Source organism: Tenrec ecaudatus, chromosome 7 (genome assembly GCF_050624435.1).
Source record: "Tenrec ecaudatus isolate mTenEca1 chromosome 7, mTenEca1.hap1, whole genome shotgun sequence".
NCBI lineage: Eukaryota > Metazoa > Chordata > Mammalia > Afrosoricida > Tenrecidae > Tenrec > Tenrec ecaudatus.
In genome coordinates this window covers 129,687,320-129,704,453 of record NC_134536.1, presented here as the reverse complement: position 1 = coordinate 129,704,453, position 17,134 = coordinate 129,687,320, and the positions used below count along the sequence as shown (strand labels likewise).

The 17,134-nt window shown below is 49.9% G+C and overlaps 1 protein-coding gene across 8 annotated transcripts in view; it reads right to left on the bottom strand.

The window, feature by feature from the left end:
• The window catches only part of TRERF1 (transcriptional regulating factor 1), a 262,302-nt gene continuing 245,168 nt past the window's right edge, over positions 1-17,134 (bottom strand). For 6 of the 8 annotated variants that reach the window (XM_075555104.1, XM_075555105.1, XM_075555103.1 and 3 more), the window contains 3 exons: positions 15,745-15,954; positions 8,853-9,100; positions 1-3,754 (listed from right to left, as the gene is read on the bottom strand). In XM_075555104.1, the coding sequence (XP_075411219.1) occupies positions 3,430-3,754; positions 8,853-9,100; positions 15,745-15,954 (783 nt within the window). In that variant the 3' untranslated portion in view covers positions 1-3,429. The remainder of the gene's footprint in view (positions 3,755-8,852; positions 9,101-15,744; positions 15,955-17,134) is intronic. The other 2 variants (XM_075555107.1, XM_075555111.1) reach the window with 1 other exon arrangement.

Here is a 17,134-nt window from a genome sequence, read left to right as displayed (position 1 = left end):
TCAGGGTTTCACAAATAAATATGACAGCGTCTATTCAGTTACATCTCTGTTTGATGGATGTCTATCTACAGGAACTGAAATTTCCGAGGACTAACAAGCGGAATCTTCAAGCTGAATCCTCCTGGTTTTCTTTCAGGGAAAAAAGTATCATTCATGGATTTTTAAAAAAAGCTTTTTACTCGGGGAGGGGGTTTGGGAGCCAACCTAGAATGCCCCAGTTTTATTTTTTTAAAGGAATGCACCTTTTTTTAGGACAAGTCTATAAAATATCTTTGTTACATATGATGCTTAAATATAACTTTTCTTTCAAGCTTCAAACTTTTTTTTTTAACCCCCTGGTAAAAAATAAGACCTTTTGGTTCATCTTAACAAAAAACTGAGCTAGGAAGAAACATTTTTAGCAAAATGTTATTATAAAAGTCACTAGAAAATATGGTATTTTTTTGTTTTTGTTTGGTTTGGGGCCAAAATGTTACATAAAATCCGTTTTAAAAATACATTAACGTTACAAAAGAAAAATCACAACTATGGTATACATAGTGCTCTTGATATGAACCAAGGGACCTGCATTCTGGGAAAATACAGTTAAGCACACTGGATACTGGGGTGTCAACCTATGACAGTGCACACGTGAGTAAGTTACATCCTGCCAATGGGAAGGCATGCCGGTCAGTTGCTGGGGATAGAACACAACAAAGCCATCACAGGAAGCAATCACAAACCACTATTTAAAAATGTTTTCATTTTTATTACATCAAGTTTTTTTTTTCAAAAATACTTTTCTTTACAATAGAACTCCTAGAAAATATGTACACCCTTCCTCTAATAAAATAGAACAGCAGTTAAATATATTTGAAAATAAGATGGGTTTTTTTTTCTCTCCATAAAATATAGGTTAACTTTTTATATACAAGCTTTCTCAAAGAGGTCTAAATCATCCACTAAATGAACAGCCATTGGATAGTAAACAGTAAATGTGGTGACATGAACCATCAGAGAGGAACCTTCTTTGGGGCGGGGGCGGGGCAGGAAGCAGAAACACAACACACACATGCAGGCAGACTCAATTCAGGAGAAAGAAAAAGTGCAATAGTCTATGGAATCCATCCTTGTAAAGTTGATACTGTCAGGAGACACTCATTCCGAGATTGGAACTGTCCCACAGGGGAGGAGTTCTTTGGTTATTTCGAATCAGAGCATCCTTACACTGTACTGCACAGAAAGCACAACTGAGATGGTGCATCTGATTTGTGACCTTGGCAATGCGGGCTTTGTTTGTTTAAACTCAGAATGCAGCTGGGCAAGTCTTCCAGAGAGGAAAATGCATTTGTATTGGAAACATTTTGTTGGCTGTTTGCTCTCTTGATAGATAAGCTTCCATAGACCTAGGGGCAGAACCATCCCAGACAACAGTGGACGGGGTGGGGGGAGTGGTTTCTGGGCTGGGCCGACTCCTCCCATCCAATCATAGCTCTCCGACAGATGGAGTAGCTCTGTGGTTCTGCCGCTGGCTGGTGTCCACTGTCAAGGCTCAAATCCACCGAGATAACGGGTTAGCTCATAGGCTGTCTGGAAATGGCAGCAACAAAAACTTTTCTTTCTCCCCTAAAGAAAGGATGAGGGACACACACACCCCCCCCCGCAAAACTTCTTTTCTGAAAACAGAACGATGGAAATCAAAAGAATCTTTGCATCGTCCTTCTGTCCAAGGCTTTCCTGCTGTCCTCGGAGCTCTGCCGGGTCAGGGCCGCTAAAGGCCACAGCTGGCTTCTGGGGGAGGCTGTTCTAATGCATTTGCAAAGTCAAACTTGAAAGAAAGATGCTCCAGCCCTACCCTGGGGCTTCTGCTGATACACAGGCTCACCCGGGTCAAGCGATTAACCTGCCAGCCCAGTGGCCCAGCAGGGCCCCCAGACTTTGCTGGGGAACAGGTCTGAAGACACCTGCCCCAGAGGTCACGGGCAATAACAAACTGCTGAGGGAAGAGGCAGGGTCTCCTGTACCTGTGGGGCGTCTGCCCTGACAGCGGGCTCGATCCCTCGGACTCGGGCAGACGCCGAGGCCGAATGCCATTTTTGGAGGACGACAGGTTTGTCGCCTTCAAGTACAAACAACAACCCCACTGAGAGGGCCAGGAAGAGGCGAAGGTACGAATCGGGGAGAATTCTAGGAGTGCTTTGGTAAGTGACAGTGTCATGAAGACATTCCTTGTTTGAATGCACACACAAGGTAAACCCTTTTTGCTGGCTTTGGGCGCTAGGCCCCTTTCGTTTGTGATCCCTTTGTGAGAACCCTGCCCCCCTTTTCTTGCCCTCCTAGGATCGAGGGTAAACAGTCCCGCATTTGTGAATTCCCATCAAAATCCCGGTGAAGGTTTCACAGTACTTCCACGCGGCACAACGTTAAGTTCAGAACTCCATCGACTATCAACATTGCTGCAAAACTAAGGGAGAGCCGAAGAGACCCCCGGGAGCTGGTCTTTGGGCATTGCAAGAAGCCCTTTATCGTGCGGCTCTGCCACCCGTGCTCCCTGGAGACAAAAAAGCATCCTCTACAGCCTGGCAATGGCCCAGCGGGGGCTCCCTCACGCAGAGAGGGTCTCCAGGCAGTTCTCTGGCAGCTCAAGCTTCAGAGCTGACCACAGGACACTGTGACCTTGTGGTCACAAGAAGAGGCCACGCCTGCCCTGCAGAGCAGGTCCTCAGCAAGTCACTGCGGGGGAGTGCTCAGTCCCTGCTAAGAGGGCATCCGGGGACAGGCGGGGCAGAGTGAACCCCGAGTCTCTTGTTTGGTCAACTCTTCAAATGATGCATGTGGCTAGTGGAAAGCTGGGGGCCGAGGGGCTCGCTCTGCCCCCCCCCGAAGGCTAATCTCGGGTGCAGAGACTCCTGGGAGAGACACCAGGCATATAGCAAGTTGCAGATGAGGTCAGAACCGAACTCTAACACCACTGAGAGGGAAGGGCTGGCCCACAAAGCCCCCCACCCCCGAGCAGAAGGGGCAGCCTGCTTCACACTCGAGCACACACATGCCCGTGTCCACACTCTCGCAGGTGCACATGCCACAACACGCTTTCACATGCAAGGCCACCGGGAGGGTGGGCAAAAGGGACACACGCCCAGGTTCATCACCTGCCAGGAAGGACGGCAGGAGGGTGAAGCCCAGATGAAACACCTCTTAAAGATATTTGTGCCAATTATTTATTCTCTCCAACCACCCACCACCCCAATTAAACAAAAAAAAATTTTCTTTTAAATAAAAAAATGAATTTTTTTCCTTTTCTCTTCTTCTTTCTCCCTAAACCTGAATAAAACGGCCACTTTTTTTTTTTAAACAGGTAGTTTAAAATGGTTACAAAGCAAGCAGGCGGCCCGGGTTTCCTGATGAACGAGGCGGAGGCCGCTGTCCCCAGGTGCACAGCAGGGGGCTTTAGAGTTCGGTGTCCCCCTGCAGCAGAACGGAATCTTGCTCATCCAAAAGGAGATGGGGGTCCACGACCTCGGCCTCGCCCATGACGCCGCCCAGCTGCTGGGCCACGTCGTCATCGAGGACATCCGCGTCCTTGATGGGTTTGATCAGGCCCAGTGGGTCCAGGGGCAGCAGCCCCGGCGCCCCCACTGGCCCCGTAGTCCTCTCGATGGTGGCAGCCATCTCGGCCGCGAAGGCCGCTTTCTGGGCCTTCTGCCTCTGCTGCTCTTCCTGCTGCCGGTGGGTCTTCATATGCGCGTTTCGGCTTTTAATCTTGAAGAAGACCCTGCAAAGGACCACAGCAGAAGGGCTTGAGATTGCGTGGGGCCAGGGAGGCGTTCATACGAACATGGTTTGCCGCTGGTATGGGGGGTGCCTCTGCCAGCATCCTTGCTCCTCAGCTGAGGTGCTCTGCTCTCTGTGACCTCGCCCCCACCCTGCTCTCCTCTCTCCAAAACCAAACCAGACTCAGTGCCATGAGTCGATTCCGACTCACAGTAACCCTACAGAGCTGTCCCACAGGGTTTCTGCGACTGTCACTCTCTACGGGAGTAGTAAGTCTCATCTTTCTCTGGAGGAGCAGCTGGTGGTTTTGAGCTGCTGGAGGTGGGCCCCGCTGCCTCCCTGTTTCCATGTTTCTCAAAGGCCATCCTCTCCTCTGTGGCCTGGAGCATGCCCTTCCTCTGCCTCAGCTTCTCCAGTCCTGGTGTCCATGGCTAGACACCATCATGACACCCTCTTGACCAGAGACTCCCCTGGTCAGGCCACCCAACTCTGACAGCCCCAGCTTCTGCCCCTGCCACAGTCTAGAAGTCAGCCAGGGCTGCCCGCCAGCCTGCACACACTCAGGACGGCCCTTCTCTCTTCCGACCGAGGTCCCTTCCACTCCAGTACGATTGGCCGGTGACACACCGACCCAATGGGCTCCTGTCTCTATCTCCACTGCACTTGGTGTCTCAACTGCATCCACCTCAGCAGACCGCTTCTGTTTTGCAGCCGACACGCCTCTTTGCTGACCATTCCGTTGTCCTCCCTGCCGGTTGGCTTCAGACTAAAAGAACGAGCCTCAAGCGACGGGGGCGGGGTTTGCCCTCCCAGGGGATGTTCAGCAACGCCTAGAGACTGTCTCAATGGTCACAATTTGGGGAAGGGATGACTGGCATTGAGTGGGTGCTATTAAGCACGCTAGGAACCCACAGGGCCGCTCCGCCCTACATGAAGAGCAATCTGGCCCAACGATCCAGACGGTTGAGGATGTGGCTGAAGCTGGGATCTAGGACATCCCATCGGGGGACTCATTCTCTAGACCCATGGTCTGCACATGATGGCAAGTCCGGTCCATCGTGTGCCGCTCTAAGCAGAGCTGTAGGGGAAACCTGTCCCATCTACTCCTCTGCACACTGTCCTCGGTTGCTCCTGCGCAGCTGAGTCCTGGAGACAGAGGCGGCCTGGCTCGCAAAGCTTAACATATTTACTATCTGGATCCTTTTCAGACAAAAAGTTTGCCCACACGTGGGACCGTCTGCTTCTGGGGAGGGGGTGTCGTAGATACTTGACATTTATTCCCGAGCCCGTACAAGAAGGCAAGGCGCGCTGCTTTCTAAGCCCGGGCCCGATGGAGCTGGTGAGTCACGATTTGACTTGGGCATACTGGAAACGGTCTCATGGAACAGACAGAACCTCGGGAGGTAAAAGAGGCCTGTGGTGAACATTTGTCTGATGCTATTTCCAGTCTGGCAAACCACAGAAAAGATGGCTATTTTCCATAAACTCTTCACCGGTGTGAGGGTGGGAAAATGGCATACCAACAAGGGCCCATTCAACCCATGCCTCCGACCGGCAGCCGGAAACTCTGAGCCGGAGCCTAGGTTTGTTAGGCTGTCTGTTGTCGTCTCCACCTGGTGGAGGTACCAGGCTGTAGCCGTTGGAGCTCCTCTGCAGACCCCAGTGCCCCTGAACTTCAACCCCAGGACACACAGGGTTGGAGTCAACCAAGGGGAGGGGGGAAGGGGTTCATTAATATTTCCAGGAAATAGCCCCAGTCACCAGGAGCCCTGCTGGTAAAGTGGGTTAACCGCAAAGTCAGCAGTTCCAAACCACGCCCTGCTCCTCAGGAAGGAGCTGAGGCAGTCTTGGAAACCCACAGGAGCAGATCGATGCAGTCCTTTCTATGGGAGACTGTGGGTGGGAATGGGTCTGGGGGCAGGGCATTGGGTTTTGAGTCTTTGAAGACCAGCCATCAGTTCTCTCGGGATGACATCGGGGCACAGAGGAAAGGACAGGCACTTGAACCCGTTTCCTCATCCTCATGCGTCCAGGAGGGGAAGAAAACTCCATGGGAAACATGACAAGTCGCAGGTTCCAAGCCCCGTTGGCAGATGCCCCAGCAGAGCTGGGCTCACTCCGAGGCCGTGGGGACTTGGGGCCAGCCTATGTGTCTTCATCGAAAGCATTTATTTTGGCTGTATTTGTACTGGTCCTGTTTTGAAGGCATCTCAGTGGCACTGGGTGCTAAGTGTTGGGTTACTAACAGAAAGCTCAGCAGTTCGAGTCCAGCTCCCGGGGAGAGAGACAAGGCAGTCCGCTTCTGTCCAGAGTCACAGGGTCTGAGATTCTAGAGCAGCGGTTCTCAACCTGTGGGTCGCGACTCCTTGGGGCGGGGGTGGGTGTGTCGAATAACCCTTTCACAGGGGTCGCCTAAGACCATCGGAAAACACAAACATTTCACAATATATAATATAGTTATATATTATATATGATTATGTATATAATTAATAGTGTTTCTGTGACTCATCACGATGCTCTAGTGAAAACATCGTGCCTATCAGATATTTACATGACGATTCATGATGGTGACGAAGGGCAATGACAATCGTGTTATGGTTGGGGGGTCACCGCCACATGAGGCACTGTGTGAAAGGGTCTCAGCATGAGGAGGGTTGAGAACCGCTGCTCTAGAGGGAAGTTCTGCTCTGACTGATGGGTTGCTAAGATCGGGAAGGACGTGACCGCAGGAGGAGGAGGAGGAGGAGGAGGATGGATCCTGTTTGAAGCCCATCAAATCCTCCCACAACCGCAACCGTCTGCCCCATTTGACAGACGAGGGAAAAGAAACCACCTGTCCTGTGGGTGGGACTGGGCTGTAGACTGCAGTCCAGAGGACTCCTGAGACCAGCTTCCCAATCACTGTGCTACACAGCCTGCGTGGGGTGATTCCCAACTCAGCCACTGTTGCTTCACACCTTCGCGAACGGTTTAACTTTTTGCTGCCTCAGTGTCCCCACTTATAAACCAGAAGCTGCTAAACACACCCATCACAAGATTGTTACAGAAACAGACTAAAGGTTAGGCTGATCAACGTCTGTAGACATCTTTGGAAACAATCCCAGGAACGTAATGAATAGTCAATCGATAAATGGCAGCTACCACGGAGTTGTCTGGAGTAATCTATACCCCCGCTAATGAGAGCTTGCTTCCTGGGCAGAATTCCTGCGCTCTGGGCAGAATTCCAGGCCCTGCGTCTGTTCACAGGGAAGGGTTCAAGATGCGAGGAAGAGAAACTCAGGATGGTGCCCGCCAACAAGAGGTCGTACTTCTCCAAGCCTGGCAAGCAGCTGCGGTTGCTTCCTGCATGTGGCGGGAGGGCAGGCTGGGGGGCTCCCCAATGGGCTCACCTTTGCCATTTAGGAAGTTTTATTTTCTGCCTACAGTACATGAAGAAGCCAGATGCTGCCTTCAGACAAAAACCCTCACACGACTCTTTACTGGCTGGGTACCCCGGGGGCAAGTCGCCTAACCTTATTTCCAATGTCCTCATCAAGGGGAGAACGCCAGTGCCCGTCACGAGAACCAACACAGGCCTGGCGCTGCATGGGCTTGCTGTGTGAGGACTGCATGGGTTGGTTTATGCGCATAAAGCATGCAATAAAATAAGCACTGAAGACGCGATAGCTGGTCTTCGGCCAGGAGCCCCACTGGCACCGTGGTTATGCGCGTGGGCTGGCAGCCACCGGTCTCTCCTTGGGGGAAGACAGGGCTTTCTACTCTTACAAAGAGCTAGCGTCTCTCGGAAATCCACCCGGGCGGTTCTACCCTGTCCCACAGGGTCTCTGAGTCAGCAGCCACCCGAAGGCAGAGGTTGGTTCTTTTGGGTTTGAGTCTTCCATCGGGTCTCAGAAGCTTGTAAGCAGCCGGCTAAGGTGCAACTAGCTACTCCTCCTGAGGAAGGAAGAGTGTGGGAAATGAAGAGGCCCCTGGAGCAATTCGCCCAATGGATTCAAGGACCACCCCCATCAGTGTCCACAGCCCTGAGCTGACGAGAACTAGATGGTATCTGGTGGCGCAATGGTTATGCATGGGCTGCAATCTGCATGGTCGGCAGTTCAAAACCGCCAGCAGCCCCTCAGGAGAAAAACTGGCCTTTCTACTCCTGTCCCCAGGTACAGTCTTAGAAACCCATAGGGGGCTGCTGGGAGTCAGCAAGGACTCGATGGCCGTGAGATGGTACCTGCCACCACTAGCAACCGGTCTGGAAAGCATCACTGTAGGAAGTCTGGCCCGAGTGGAAAGTGCCTCATCAAAGAGACCAGGCTACCAGTCAGACAGAGATTATGGTCCTTACTGTGCAGATCTGGAGTTGAACCCACCTCTGTGTGAGAATCACCCGCCATTTAAGATCTCAAGGGCAGCATTTGCCCAGGGACACAGGAAAGAGAGGGCGTGAGACAGGAAGCACGGGGAGGAGGGACGGAGCCTTCAAGAGGGTACAATCAGAATGTCTAAGAACTGTTGGATGTGAACCTCTTCAGCCAATCCACAACAAAAAGCTAAAAAAGTAAAGGCAGCGATTGTGATGACTACCTATGGCCAGGTCCCCCTCCTCAGTCGTTGATTTCCATGATTAGGGGAGAGACGGCAAATGGCCCTGTCTCCTGCACCAACTTGGATCGATTAGTTATGCCGGAATGAGAAGGATGCCGAGGGCCTGTTTGAATGTGGTGGCCAAGAGTGCGGAGTTTGACCAGTGACGTCTGGGCACAGGAGTGGGCATGGGAGGGTGTTTGGGGGCGCAACAAGGGTGACACCGGTGAAAACGGATAGCGTTTGAAGGGTGGACGTGAGATTCAGAGTCCCGTTTCTGGGAAAGAAGACACTTTCGCCACGAGAGGGTGGTTCTCTGAAAAGGCCCCTTAGCAGCTAAACGCCATCAGAAAGACCATAGTCTGAGTCAGAGCCCAGGTCCGCCCACCCCGAGGCACCCGGCGCCTCAAGGGTGGGGCATCTGAGCGAAAGTTCTGAGGATCTGGGTGCCTTCCCTGGCTGGAGGAACCCTGCACCATCTCAGTCACAATCTTAGACTCCGCCCCAGGTGCCCTGTCACCTACTTGCCACACTCCTTGCAGGGGAAGATGGTGGTGGGGTCCGTCTCCCCACTGGTGGTGCTGTGGCAGGGTGAGCTCTTCACCGAGCAGTACCCGCTCTGGGCACCGCCAGGCTTCTGCTTCCCGGAGGGGGCGGCGCCCCGGGCTTTGGCCACCTGGTTGGTGCCCCCGTGGATGCGGGCGTGGCCGTTGAGTGCCTGTCGGGAGCTGAACACCTGGGGAAGAGAGGGAGTGACATGACATCTACAGTCCTGAAAAGGAAATGAGGGTTATTAGTATCTCCGCGGTGACACACGGGAGCCTCAAGACAGCCTACAGTAACAGGGCGCGGGGTTTCAAACCAGCTGTCCACGTTGGGCACCGTGCCACTGACAGCAAAGATCAGCTGCCACCATCACAAGTGCCGTGCCGGGAAAGCAACAGCAAAATCCCGTCGCTGCTATAACCAGCAGATGGACGATGCGGCCCGGTGCAGAGGGCAAAACTCCCATCTCAAAGTCAGGGACCAGCTCTGCCACAGATACCAGGGATGTTCTGGTTGTCTGGAGACAACACCCCAAAATGAGGTCTGTTCTGATGTTCCCAGGAAGCCAGAGACACCGCTGAGCTCTGCTCTGACATACGAGGGGGTACCCTAAAAATGGGATTTTTTGGGGGGGGGCGGAAAGCTATGTATTTAAATTGTTTTACGAAACAACCCTATCACCTTCAAAGGACTCTCCAGTACACTTAATACATTTGTCAAATCTGCGATTCCATTCTTGGAAACAGTTTTCAAACTCATCTGTTTGGATGGCTGACAGCACCTCTCGTGTTTTTTTTCTTCACCTCTTCTGTGTCGTCAAATCGCTGTCCTTTCATGTCCCTCTTCAATTGAGGAAACAAAAAAGCAGTCACACAGAATGAGGCCAGGTGAGGAAGGTGCATGGGGCAAGAGGCTTGCTGTTTTTTGGCCCAAGACGGCACACTGAGATGGCTGTGTGAGCAGGTGCATTGTCATGGTGGCAAAACCAGTCCCGTCTGCCACAAATCAGTCCTTTTTTTGTCGCACACTGTTATGCAATCTTTTCAGAACCTCTGAATAGAAAGCCTGATGCACTATCCCCCTCACATAAAAACAACAGCAACAACAAAAGAGCATCGGTTTTTGTCGGGGTACTCCCTTGTACTCTGTATGTGGTGTCTGAGCCCCAACCCACTGATGAAGCAATGTTTCAGCCTCAAGATGCAACAAGGGAAATTAATTGGACCGTCTTTTGAAGCTTGCCATTAAGCAGGGTTTCTGAACCTCCGTGTAGCGCCACATGGATAATTCTTTGTTGTGGGAGCGGTTCAGCAGTATCTCTGGCTCCCATCCACCAGATTCCAGTAACATCGCCCCAGTAATGACAACCAAAGATGTCTGTAGACGTTGCCAAATGTCCTCCGGGGTGGGGCCGGGGAGTAAATTCATGCCCAGTTGGGAACACTCAGGCCTGTGACCCACAGTCTTGGAAGTCCAGCAGCACAACTGGACTACTGGCTGTTGAACTCGCCGGCTAACGGACTGACCACAAAGCTGCCCAGCTGGAGGGGCTGCTTTCTGTAAAGTTCATCGGCTTGTTCGTTCCCGTTAGTATTGCGCCAGTCTGTTTGGACGCAGAACCATGTGTGAGCCACAGAAGAAAACACCATATCCTCTTGGTGCCATCTTTGAAATCACTGCCATTTGAGGTCATTGCGGTCACGGTGCCAATCCATCTAGTCAAAGGCCTCCCTCTCGCTATCTGACCCTCTACTTTAGCAAGCAAGGTGTTCCTTTCCGGGGACTGGTCTCTCCTGATAACTTGTCCAATGTTCGTGAGATGAAGTCTTACCATCTTAGAGTCTATACCTTCTGACTGTACTTCTTCCACGAAAGATTTGTTCATTCTCCTGGCAGTCCATGGTATATTTAATATTCTTTTTTCCCCACTTGATATATTTAATATTCTTCACCAATACCATATTCGTCCTTAATACCCCTGTCATCCTATGCCTTGTCCAGTTTCCACATGCATTCGATCAGGTGCATCTTATCTACAAAGTGACATCTTTGCCCACTGCAGTATGTTTGATTTTGTGTGTGTGTGTGACTGCTGCTTCCATGGGTGTTGGTTTAAGATCCAAGTAAAATGAAATCCCTAACAACCTCATTCTTGTCTCCATTTATCATGATGTTGCTTAACGGTTCATCATTTTTGCTTTCCTTAGGATGTATTTTTTTCCACAGTGTGCTCCAAGTCCTCTTCGCTCTCAGCATTTGCAGATTGCATGTTGCAATGAACTTTCCTCCGATCCTGATGCCCCGTTCTTCTTCATCGAGTCCGGTTCCTTATAGAGACTGAATACATATAATGAAATGGCACAAATCGGAGGCACACATTTCCCCATATGAAGCCGCACAGTGTTCCCTTGTTCTTTTTGGATCACTGCCTCTTGGTGTACATACAGGTCCACATGAGCACAATCAAGTGTTCTGAAATTCCCATTCTTCACAATTATGATCCACACAGCTGAATGTTTACACAGTCAATAAAATACAGGTAAAACATTTTCCTGGTATTCTCTGGTTTCAGCCAGTTATCTGACATGCGCAATGCTATCCAGTGGCATTCAGGACCTTCTCTGAAGCTGGCTTGAATCTCTCACAGTTCTCTGCCAATGTACTGCGGTACATGTGGAGCAAAATATGACTCGCATGTGATATTCATGATGTTGTGTGGAAGGGGCACAGACATGGATCTCTTCCAGGAAGGTGGCCAGGTAGCTGCCATCCAAATTCCTTGGCATAGGTCAGAGAGTGCTCCCAATGCTACACCAGTTTTCTGAAACATTTCAGTCAGTATTCCGTCAACTCCTGGCGTCACATTTTCCACCCATGCTTTCAGCGCAGATTGGAGTTCTTTCTTCAGTACTATTGGCTCTTGATCATATGCTACCTCCCGAAATTACTGAACAGTATATATATTCACACAATGATTCTGTACATTTGTTCTTCAAAAAATTTTTTTGATGCTTTCTAGATCAGTCAATATTTTTGCCCATAAAATCCTTCAATATTGCAACTCAAGGCTTGAATTATTTCCTGTTGTTCCTTCTCAGCTTCAGAAACACTGAGCTTGTTCCCCTCTCTCAGTTATCTAACGCCGGGGCTTTGGGCATTCATTATCATGCCGCACTTTGTCTTCTCGAGGCACCTTTTACATCTCTTCAACTTTCATGCCGTCATTTCTTCTATTCACTTTAACTACTGTATGTTCAAGAGCAGGTTTCCGAGTCTCGTCTGACATTCATTTTGGTCTCACTTTCTCTGCCTTCTTTCTTGTTCTCTCTCAATCTAATGACCTTTTGCTTTCTCCATGTATGATGTCCTTGGTCATAAAGTTCAATGTGATAAATCCATTCTTGAGATGGCCTTTAAACTCAGGTGACATACACTCAAGGTTCCACTTTGTCTCTCATGAACTTTTAAAAGTATTTTCCAACTTAAACCTGAACTTGATATGAGCCATTGATGGCCGTAGCTTTCTTTTGATTGATGACTGTCTCTATTGTCCCTTTCCACAGAAGGGTCCCTGTGCATTCCATTTGGTAAGGTTCATGAACATAGTTGTCAGTGGTGTTGTAAAAAAACAAAGGCTATTTGTAAGGAAGAAGTCATTGGTCTTGCAAAATTGTATCATGTGTCGTGAGGCATTATTTCAAACACTACCGTCCTATTTTTCAACTTCTATGTTTCTAAGTTTTACATTCCAATCGCCAGTGACTATCTAAGCATCTTTTTCTCTCCTTTTTATCTAAGCATCTTGATCCTGTTTGGTCAACTCCAGACTGCAGAAGCTCGTAAAGACGTCCAGTTTCCTCATCTTTGGCACCAGAAGTTGACACATAAATATGAATAATAGTTGCATTAACTGGTCTTTTTAAAAAAATAAGTGTATAAACCATATCCTTTCACTGACAGGGTCATACTGTAGGACAGACAGTGAAATGTTCTTCTTGAAAACAGGATGCAATGCCTTTTCAATGTATCATTCTTCATGTGACAGACCATGAGATTTTATCTGGTTCAAAATAGCATGTTCCAGTTCATGTCTGCTCACGGATGCCTACGGGATTGATTTGTTTGCATTCTATTTCACTTAAAAAAATCATTATCACGCATTTCACTTTTTGTGACTTCTAACTGACCTAAATTCATGCTTCGTACATATGTTCTTCTTAGTGGATGCTGCAGTCCTTTCTTCTCCGGTTGACGCAGGCCCGCAAAGAAAGGGCTCAGGGCTTCCTTCCCTCCGTCCTCATCCATCAGTGGATTTACTTTGAGGGCAGCTCTTTTCCCAGTCGCTATTCGGAGTGTCTTCAAGCCCGACAGACTCAGCTTCTGGTGCTGCCTCACACGATGTTCCGCTGCTGCTTGTAACGTTTTTCGCCGGCCAAGTTTTTAAAAAGTACCTCTCCAGTCCCTCCTTCCTAATCTGTTCGCATGTGGAGGGCCCTCCACATGAGTGACCGTGCTGGTAGCTGAATTCTAGGGGAAGAGTGGCCAGCATCACAGCCACTGCACACGCCCTGGCAGTATGGGTGGTGCTGGTGGGATTTGTGTTGATTTGGCAATCTTACCCTTCCTCACCAGGCAAGCAACTCACCAATGTTCTTTGCTTCCTTTGACTTTGAAGTCATTAAAAACAACCAGTTTCTTGCCAGGTAATCCTCATTGGGAAATGGTGATAGTTAAGTTTCGTATTGACTTGACTGGGCCGGGATTCTCAGTAGTTGGGCAGTGGAGGCCTCCCTGGATATCATAACCTACCACAATGGGAACAACTCCGTGATGGGGTGACAAAACAGTTGTAAGATTAGGGAGGGGTGCAGCCTCCCAGTTGGGTCACAGTCTAGGTGCTTAGGAAAAGAACTGTCTTTGGGGGTGTGGTCTACTCCTATTTAAGCGGACTCTGGGGGAAGAGACTCCGTCTCTCCTTGCTGGCGTGGATCCTGCATCTGTCAAATCAACCTTCAGTTCTTTAGATGTGAGCCAGTGACTTGCCGTAGTTCCTGCCGACGCTGGGTTCATTTGACTCCAGCCATGAGCCTGACTTGCTGACATAGGATTTACTTGCCTCTGCCTCCAACGGCTGGGGTGCTCCTTTAGCGTCCTGGTTTGTCATCAGCCTGTCAGACTCATGTCAGCTTGTCACATGAGTCAGGAAAAGCTTCTAGCTTAACACCGGACCCACGTATTTGAACAGGACTGGATTACCTCTTTCTACAATGAATTTCTTCCTTTCAATATGTACAAGCATCACTGATTTTGACTCTGCAGAGAACCCAGCCTAACACACATAGGAAATATGATTTCCCACTCAGTAAAACATTTACTGCACACCCAAACGGGGAATTTGAGGAAGCACTCAATTTCTGAGCAGAGAAACAAGGTCGTCTGATGTCACATCTTACACATTCCTGAAATGCTCTGCATAAAGCAGCCCCGATGGAGTGGCACACCCAGTCACCATCAAACCCAGAGAAGCTACGTCCTTGAAAGCACATGCAAAATGTAGATGGCTTCTTTTTTTAACTTTCCTTCTTTCTTTTTAATTACTATATAAATCAAGTGAATTTCTGCTTCAGGATCTAAATATTTTAAAGGCTGCGGCTCTCTTCACCTAAGTGACAGGCTCAAGAAACAGCATCCACTACACTCTGGAAAGCAGCACTGGCTTGTGTAGTGAGCAAACAACAGTGAGGGCACTAATTTGAGGAAAATGGGGGCTTCTTGTAGAGCGAACCCCCATTATGCTCTCATTTTTTGGGGGGGCAATATCTCTAGAACTTGTCTATACAGGTGTGCCTGGCTTTAAGAAACCACATTTGGGAAACATGAACAAATTCACTCTGCCTACCAGGTGCTGCTGAGTAAATGTTGGGTCGCAAAGCACAAAGCTAGCGGTTCAAGTCTACCAGCCGCTCTGTGGGAGAACGATGAGGCCGTCTTCCATTAAGGGCTGACAGCCTTGGAAACCCAGCTCTGTGGCAGTGGGTTTTGGGGCAGAAAGGACGTTTTTCAAACGAATGGGGACAGAGAGGAGTCCAAAGTCAGATCCTTCAATATGCACAGGGTGCCTCAGGCCACGGCCTACGCACTGGCACATAGGCCAGTACAGATCCGACAGGGACTCCCTTCCTGATTGGCACCATCAGTCTGTGAATTATTTTGACTAAAAGGTGCTTCCCCAGGACTTGACAAGGACTAGGTTAGGTAATTGCACAAACAACCTTTCAGCCTCTTGGCATGATTCATTTGCTTTAATAAGTCTTTTTATTTTCCCATAAAGTGCAAAGATAAACTTTGGCTAATCTTTGTAACAACTTTCTCTCCTCTCAAAGCACTGGCCCGTGAATTAGGAACATCAGCCAGATAGGTAGACGTTCAGGGAGCAGCTTCAACCACTGTTGAAAAAGTGGCCCTCCTCTGTGGACACCCTGAGTGCATTGATGTGCCCGCTTACCAGGCACGACTTGTGTGACACACAGCCCAGAGGACATACGAAACACCAAAAAGCGCTGGCTGGTGAGTCCTGGAAGTCAAGGGCGCTTAAGAACTCATGTCACGCGTGTCTCAGGGCAGGGGCTTACTTTGTGTCCCTGAGCCATCATCATCTGTGCACTTGGCTCGGAACGCACGCACCGTGGATCATTGCTGGCTGGCTGAGTAAGTAAACGGATGGCAGAAGCTAACAGGAGTGTGGAGGTCCCTCGGATGAACTTGGGTCGTTTAAGCTGAGCCCTTTCTAAAAGGCGTGGTCTCTTAAAGGAAGGCACAGCTGCAGAGCCCAGCTAGTCCCCGGAGCCCTGGGGAGGGGGAGACACTTACGGCCCCACAGTTGGGCATTTCACAGATGAAGGAGCCCGAGGGCTGGCTGAGGGCCTGCAGAGGCGGCCCCTCCGTGGAAGCCAGGGCCGGAACTGGTGGAGGTGGCTCTGGGGACTTGGACACTTCACTCTCTTCTTCTTTCATGGATTTCCTGTCTTCTTCCAGGTCCTCCTCTTCCTCCTCTAGCTCCTCCTCCTCTTCTTCGCTCGTCTGGTGTGAAGGTCATAAAACAGAAAAGAGAAGTCCCCAAAGGCCAACTTAGTGAAGAACAGAACTCACGGTGATGAATGACTTGGTTTCTGCGGAAGGAAGGAAGGGCTGGAGGTAAGGAAGGTCTCTAACAGCTTGATCTTGGTGTGCCTGGAATCTTCCTTCACTTGGCGCCCCCTTGTCCCTCACATGAAAATATGCTATGGTCAGGGAAGAGAGATGTTTGTCCATATGAGGGGGCGTCAAAAAGTCTGTGGGAAACCTATGTGAGCTGTAATCCCATTTTCCCACACACTTGTGGGTACCACCTCAGCGAGTAGCTCCCATGTAGGAGCCTGCCAGACCTGGAGAGCGATTGCCCCACCCCCACTCAGTAATGTGCTGGGGTCCTAACCTCTATCCCTGCGGTGGAGGAGCCCTGGTGGCACAGCAGTTGTGTCTTGGGCTGCTGGCTGTAAGGTCAGCAGTTTGAAACCCCCAGCCACTCCACTCCTCAGGAGAAAGATGGGCTTTCTACTCCCGTAATCACTGACAGTCTGGGAAAGTCACAGGTCGGTGGTAAGTTAGGTTTCAGTTAGGATATAATTGTGGATGTAATCCTGTCTGGAAATAGAGTCCCAGGTTACACGAATCTCTTTTGAGCTTATGTGGGCCAGCACTTTACAGTTTACAAAGCACGTGCGTGCTAATGACATGGGCTGGCTGGAAGCACAGCTCCATTGAGGGGATGAGGAAACAAGAGCTATGTCTAACTGCTTCTGACAGACAGGCCATTTGTCTGCACCAGGCCCTCGACACTCATTGCTTCAAAAGCACGTGGGCTCCTGTTTGCTGGACCGCTGACCTCTGACTGATGAACTCTGAGTGAGCCCTGAGTTTTAGACACAGGAGGGAGAATTTCCAATGAGAAGAAAGATGTCTGAGAGTGGTAGCACCTTAGGCTGCAGACACCATATCTACGTCTCCCCGGGGAAAAACACCAGTCAATGTGGTACATTTAGAAGTCCCCCTGCTTACTTTCTCAGGAGTTTTGGCCTTTAATACCCTGTGGATGCAAAATTACAAGGAGCCCTGGCGGCGGCGCAGTTATGCATTAGGCTGTGATCCGCAAGGTCCGAAGTTCGAAACCACCCCTCACTCCACTGGGAAACGACGGGGCTTTCTAACCCGTAAAGAGTTG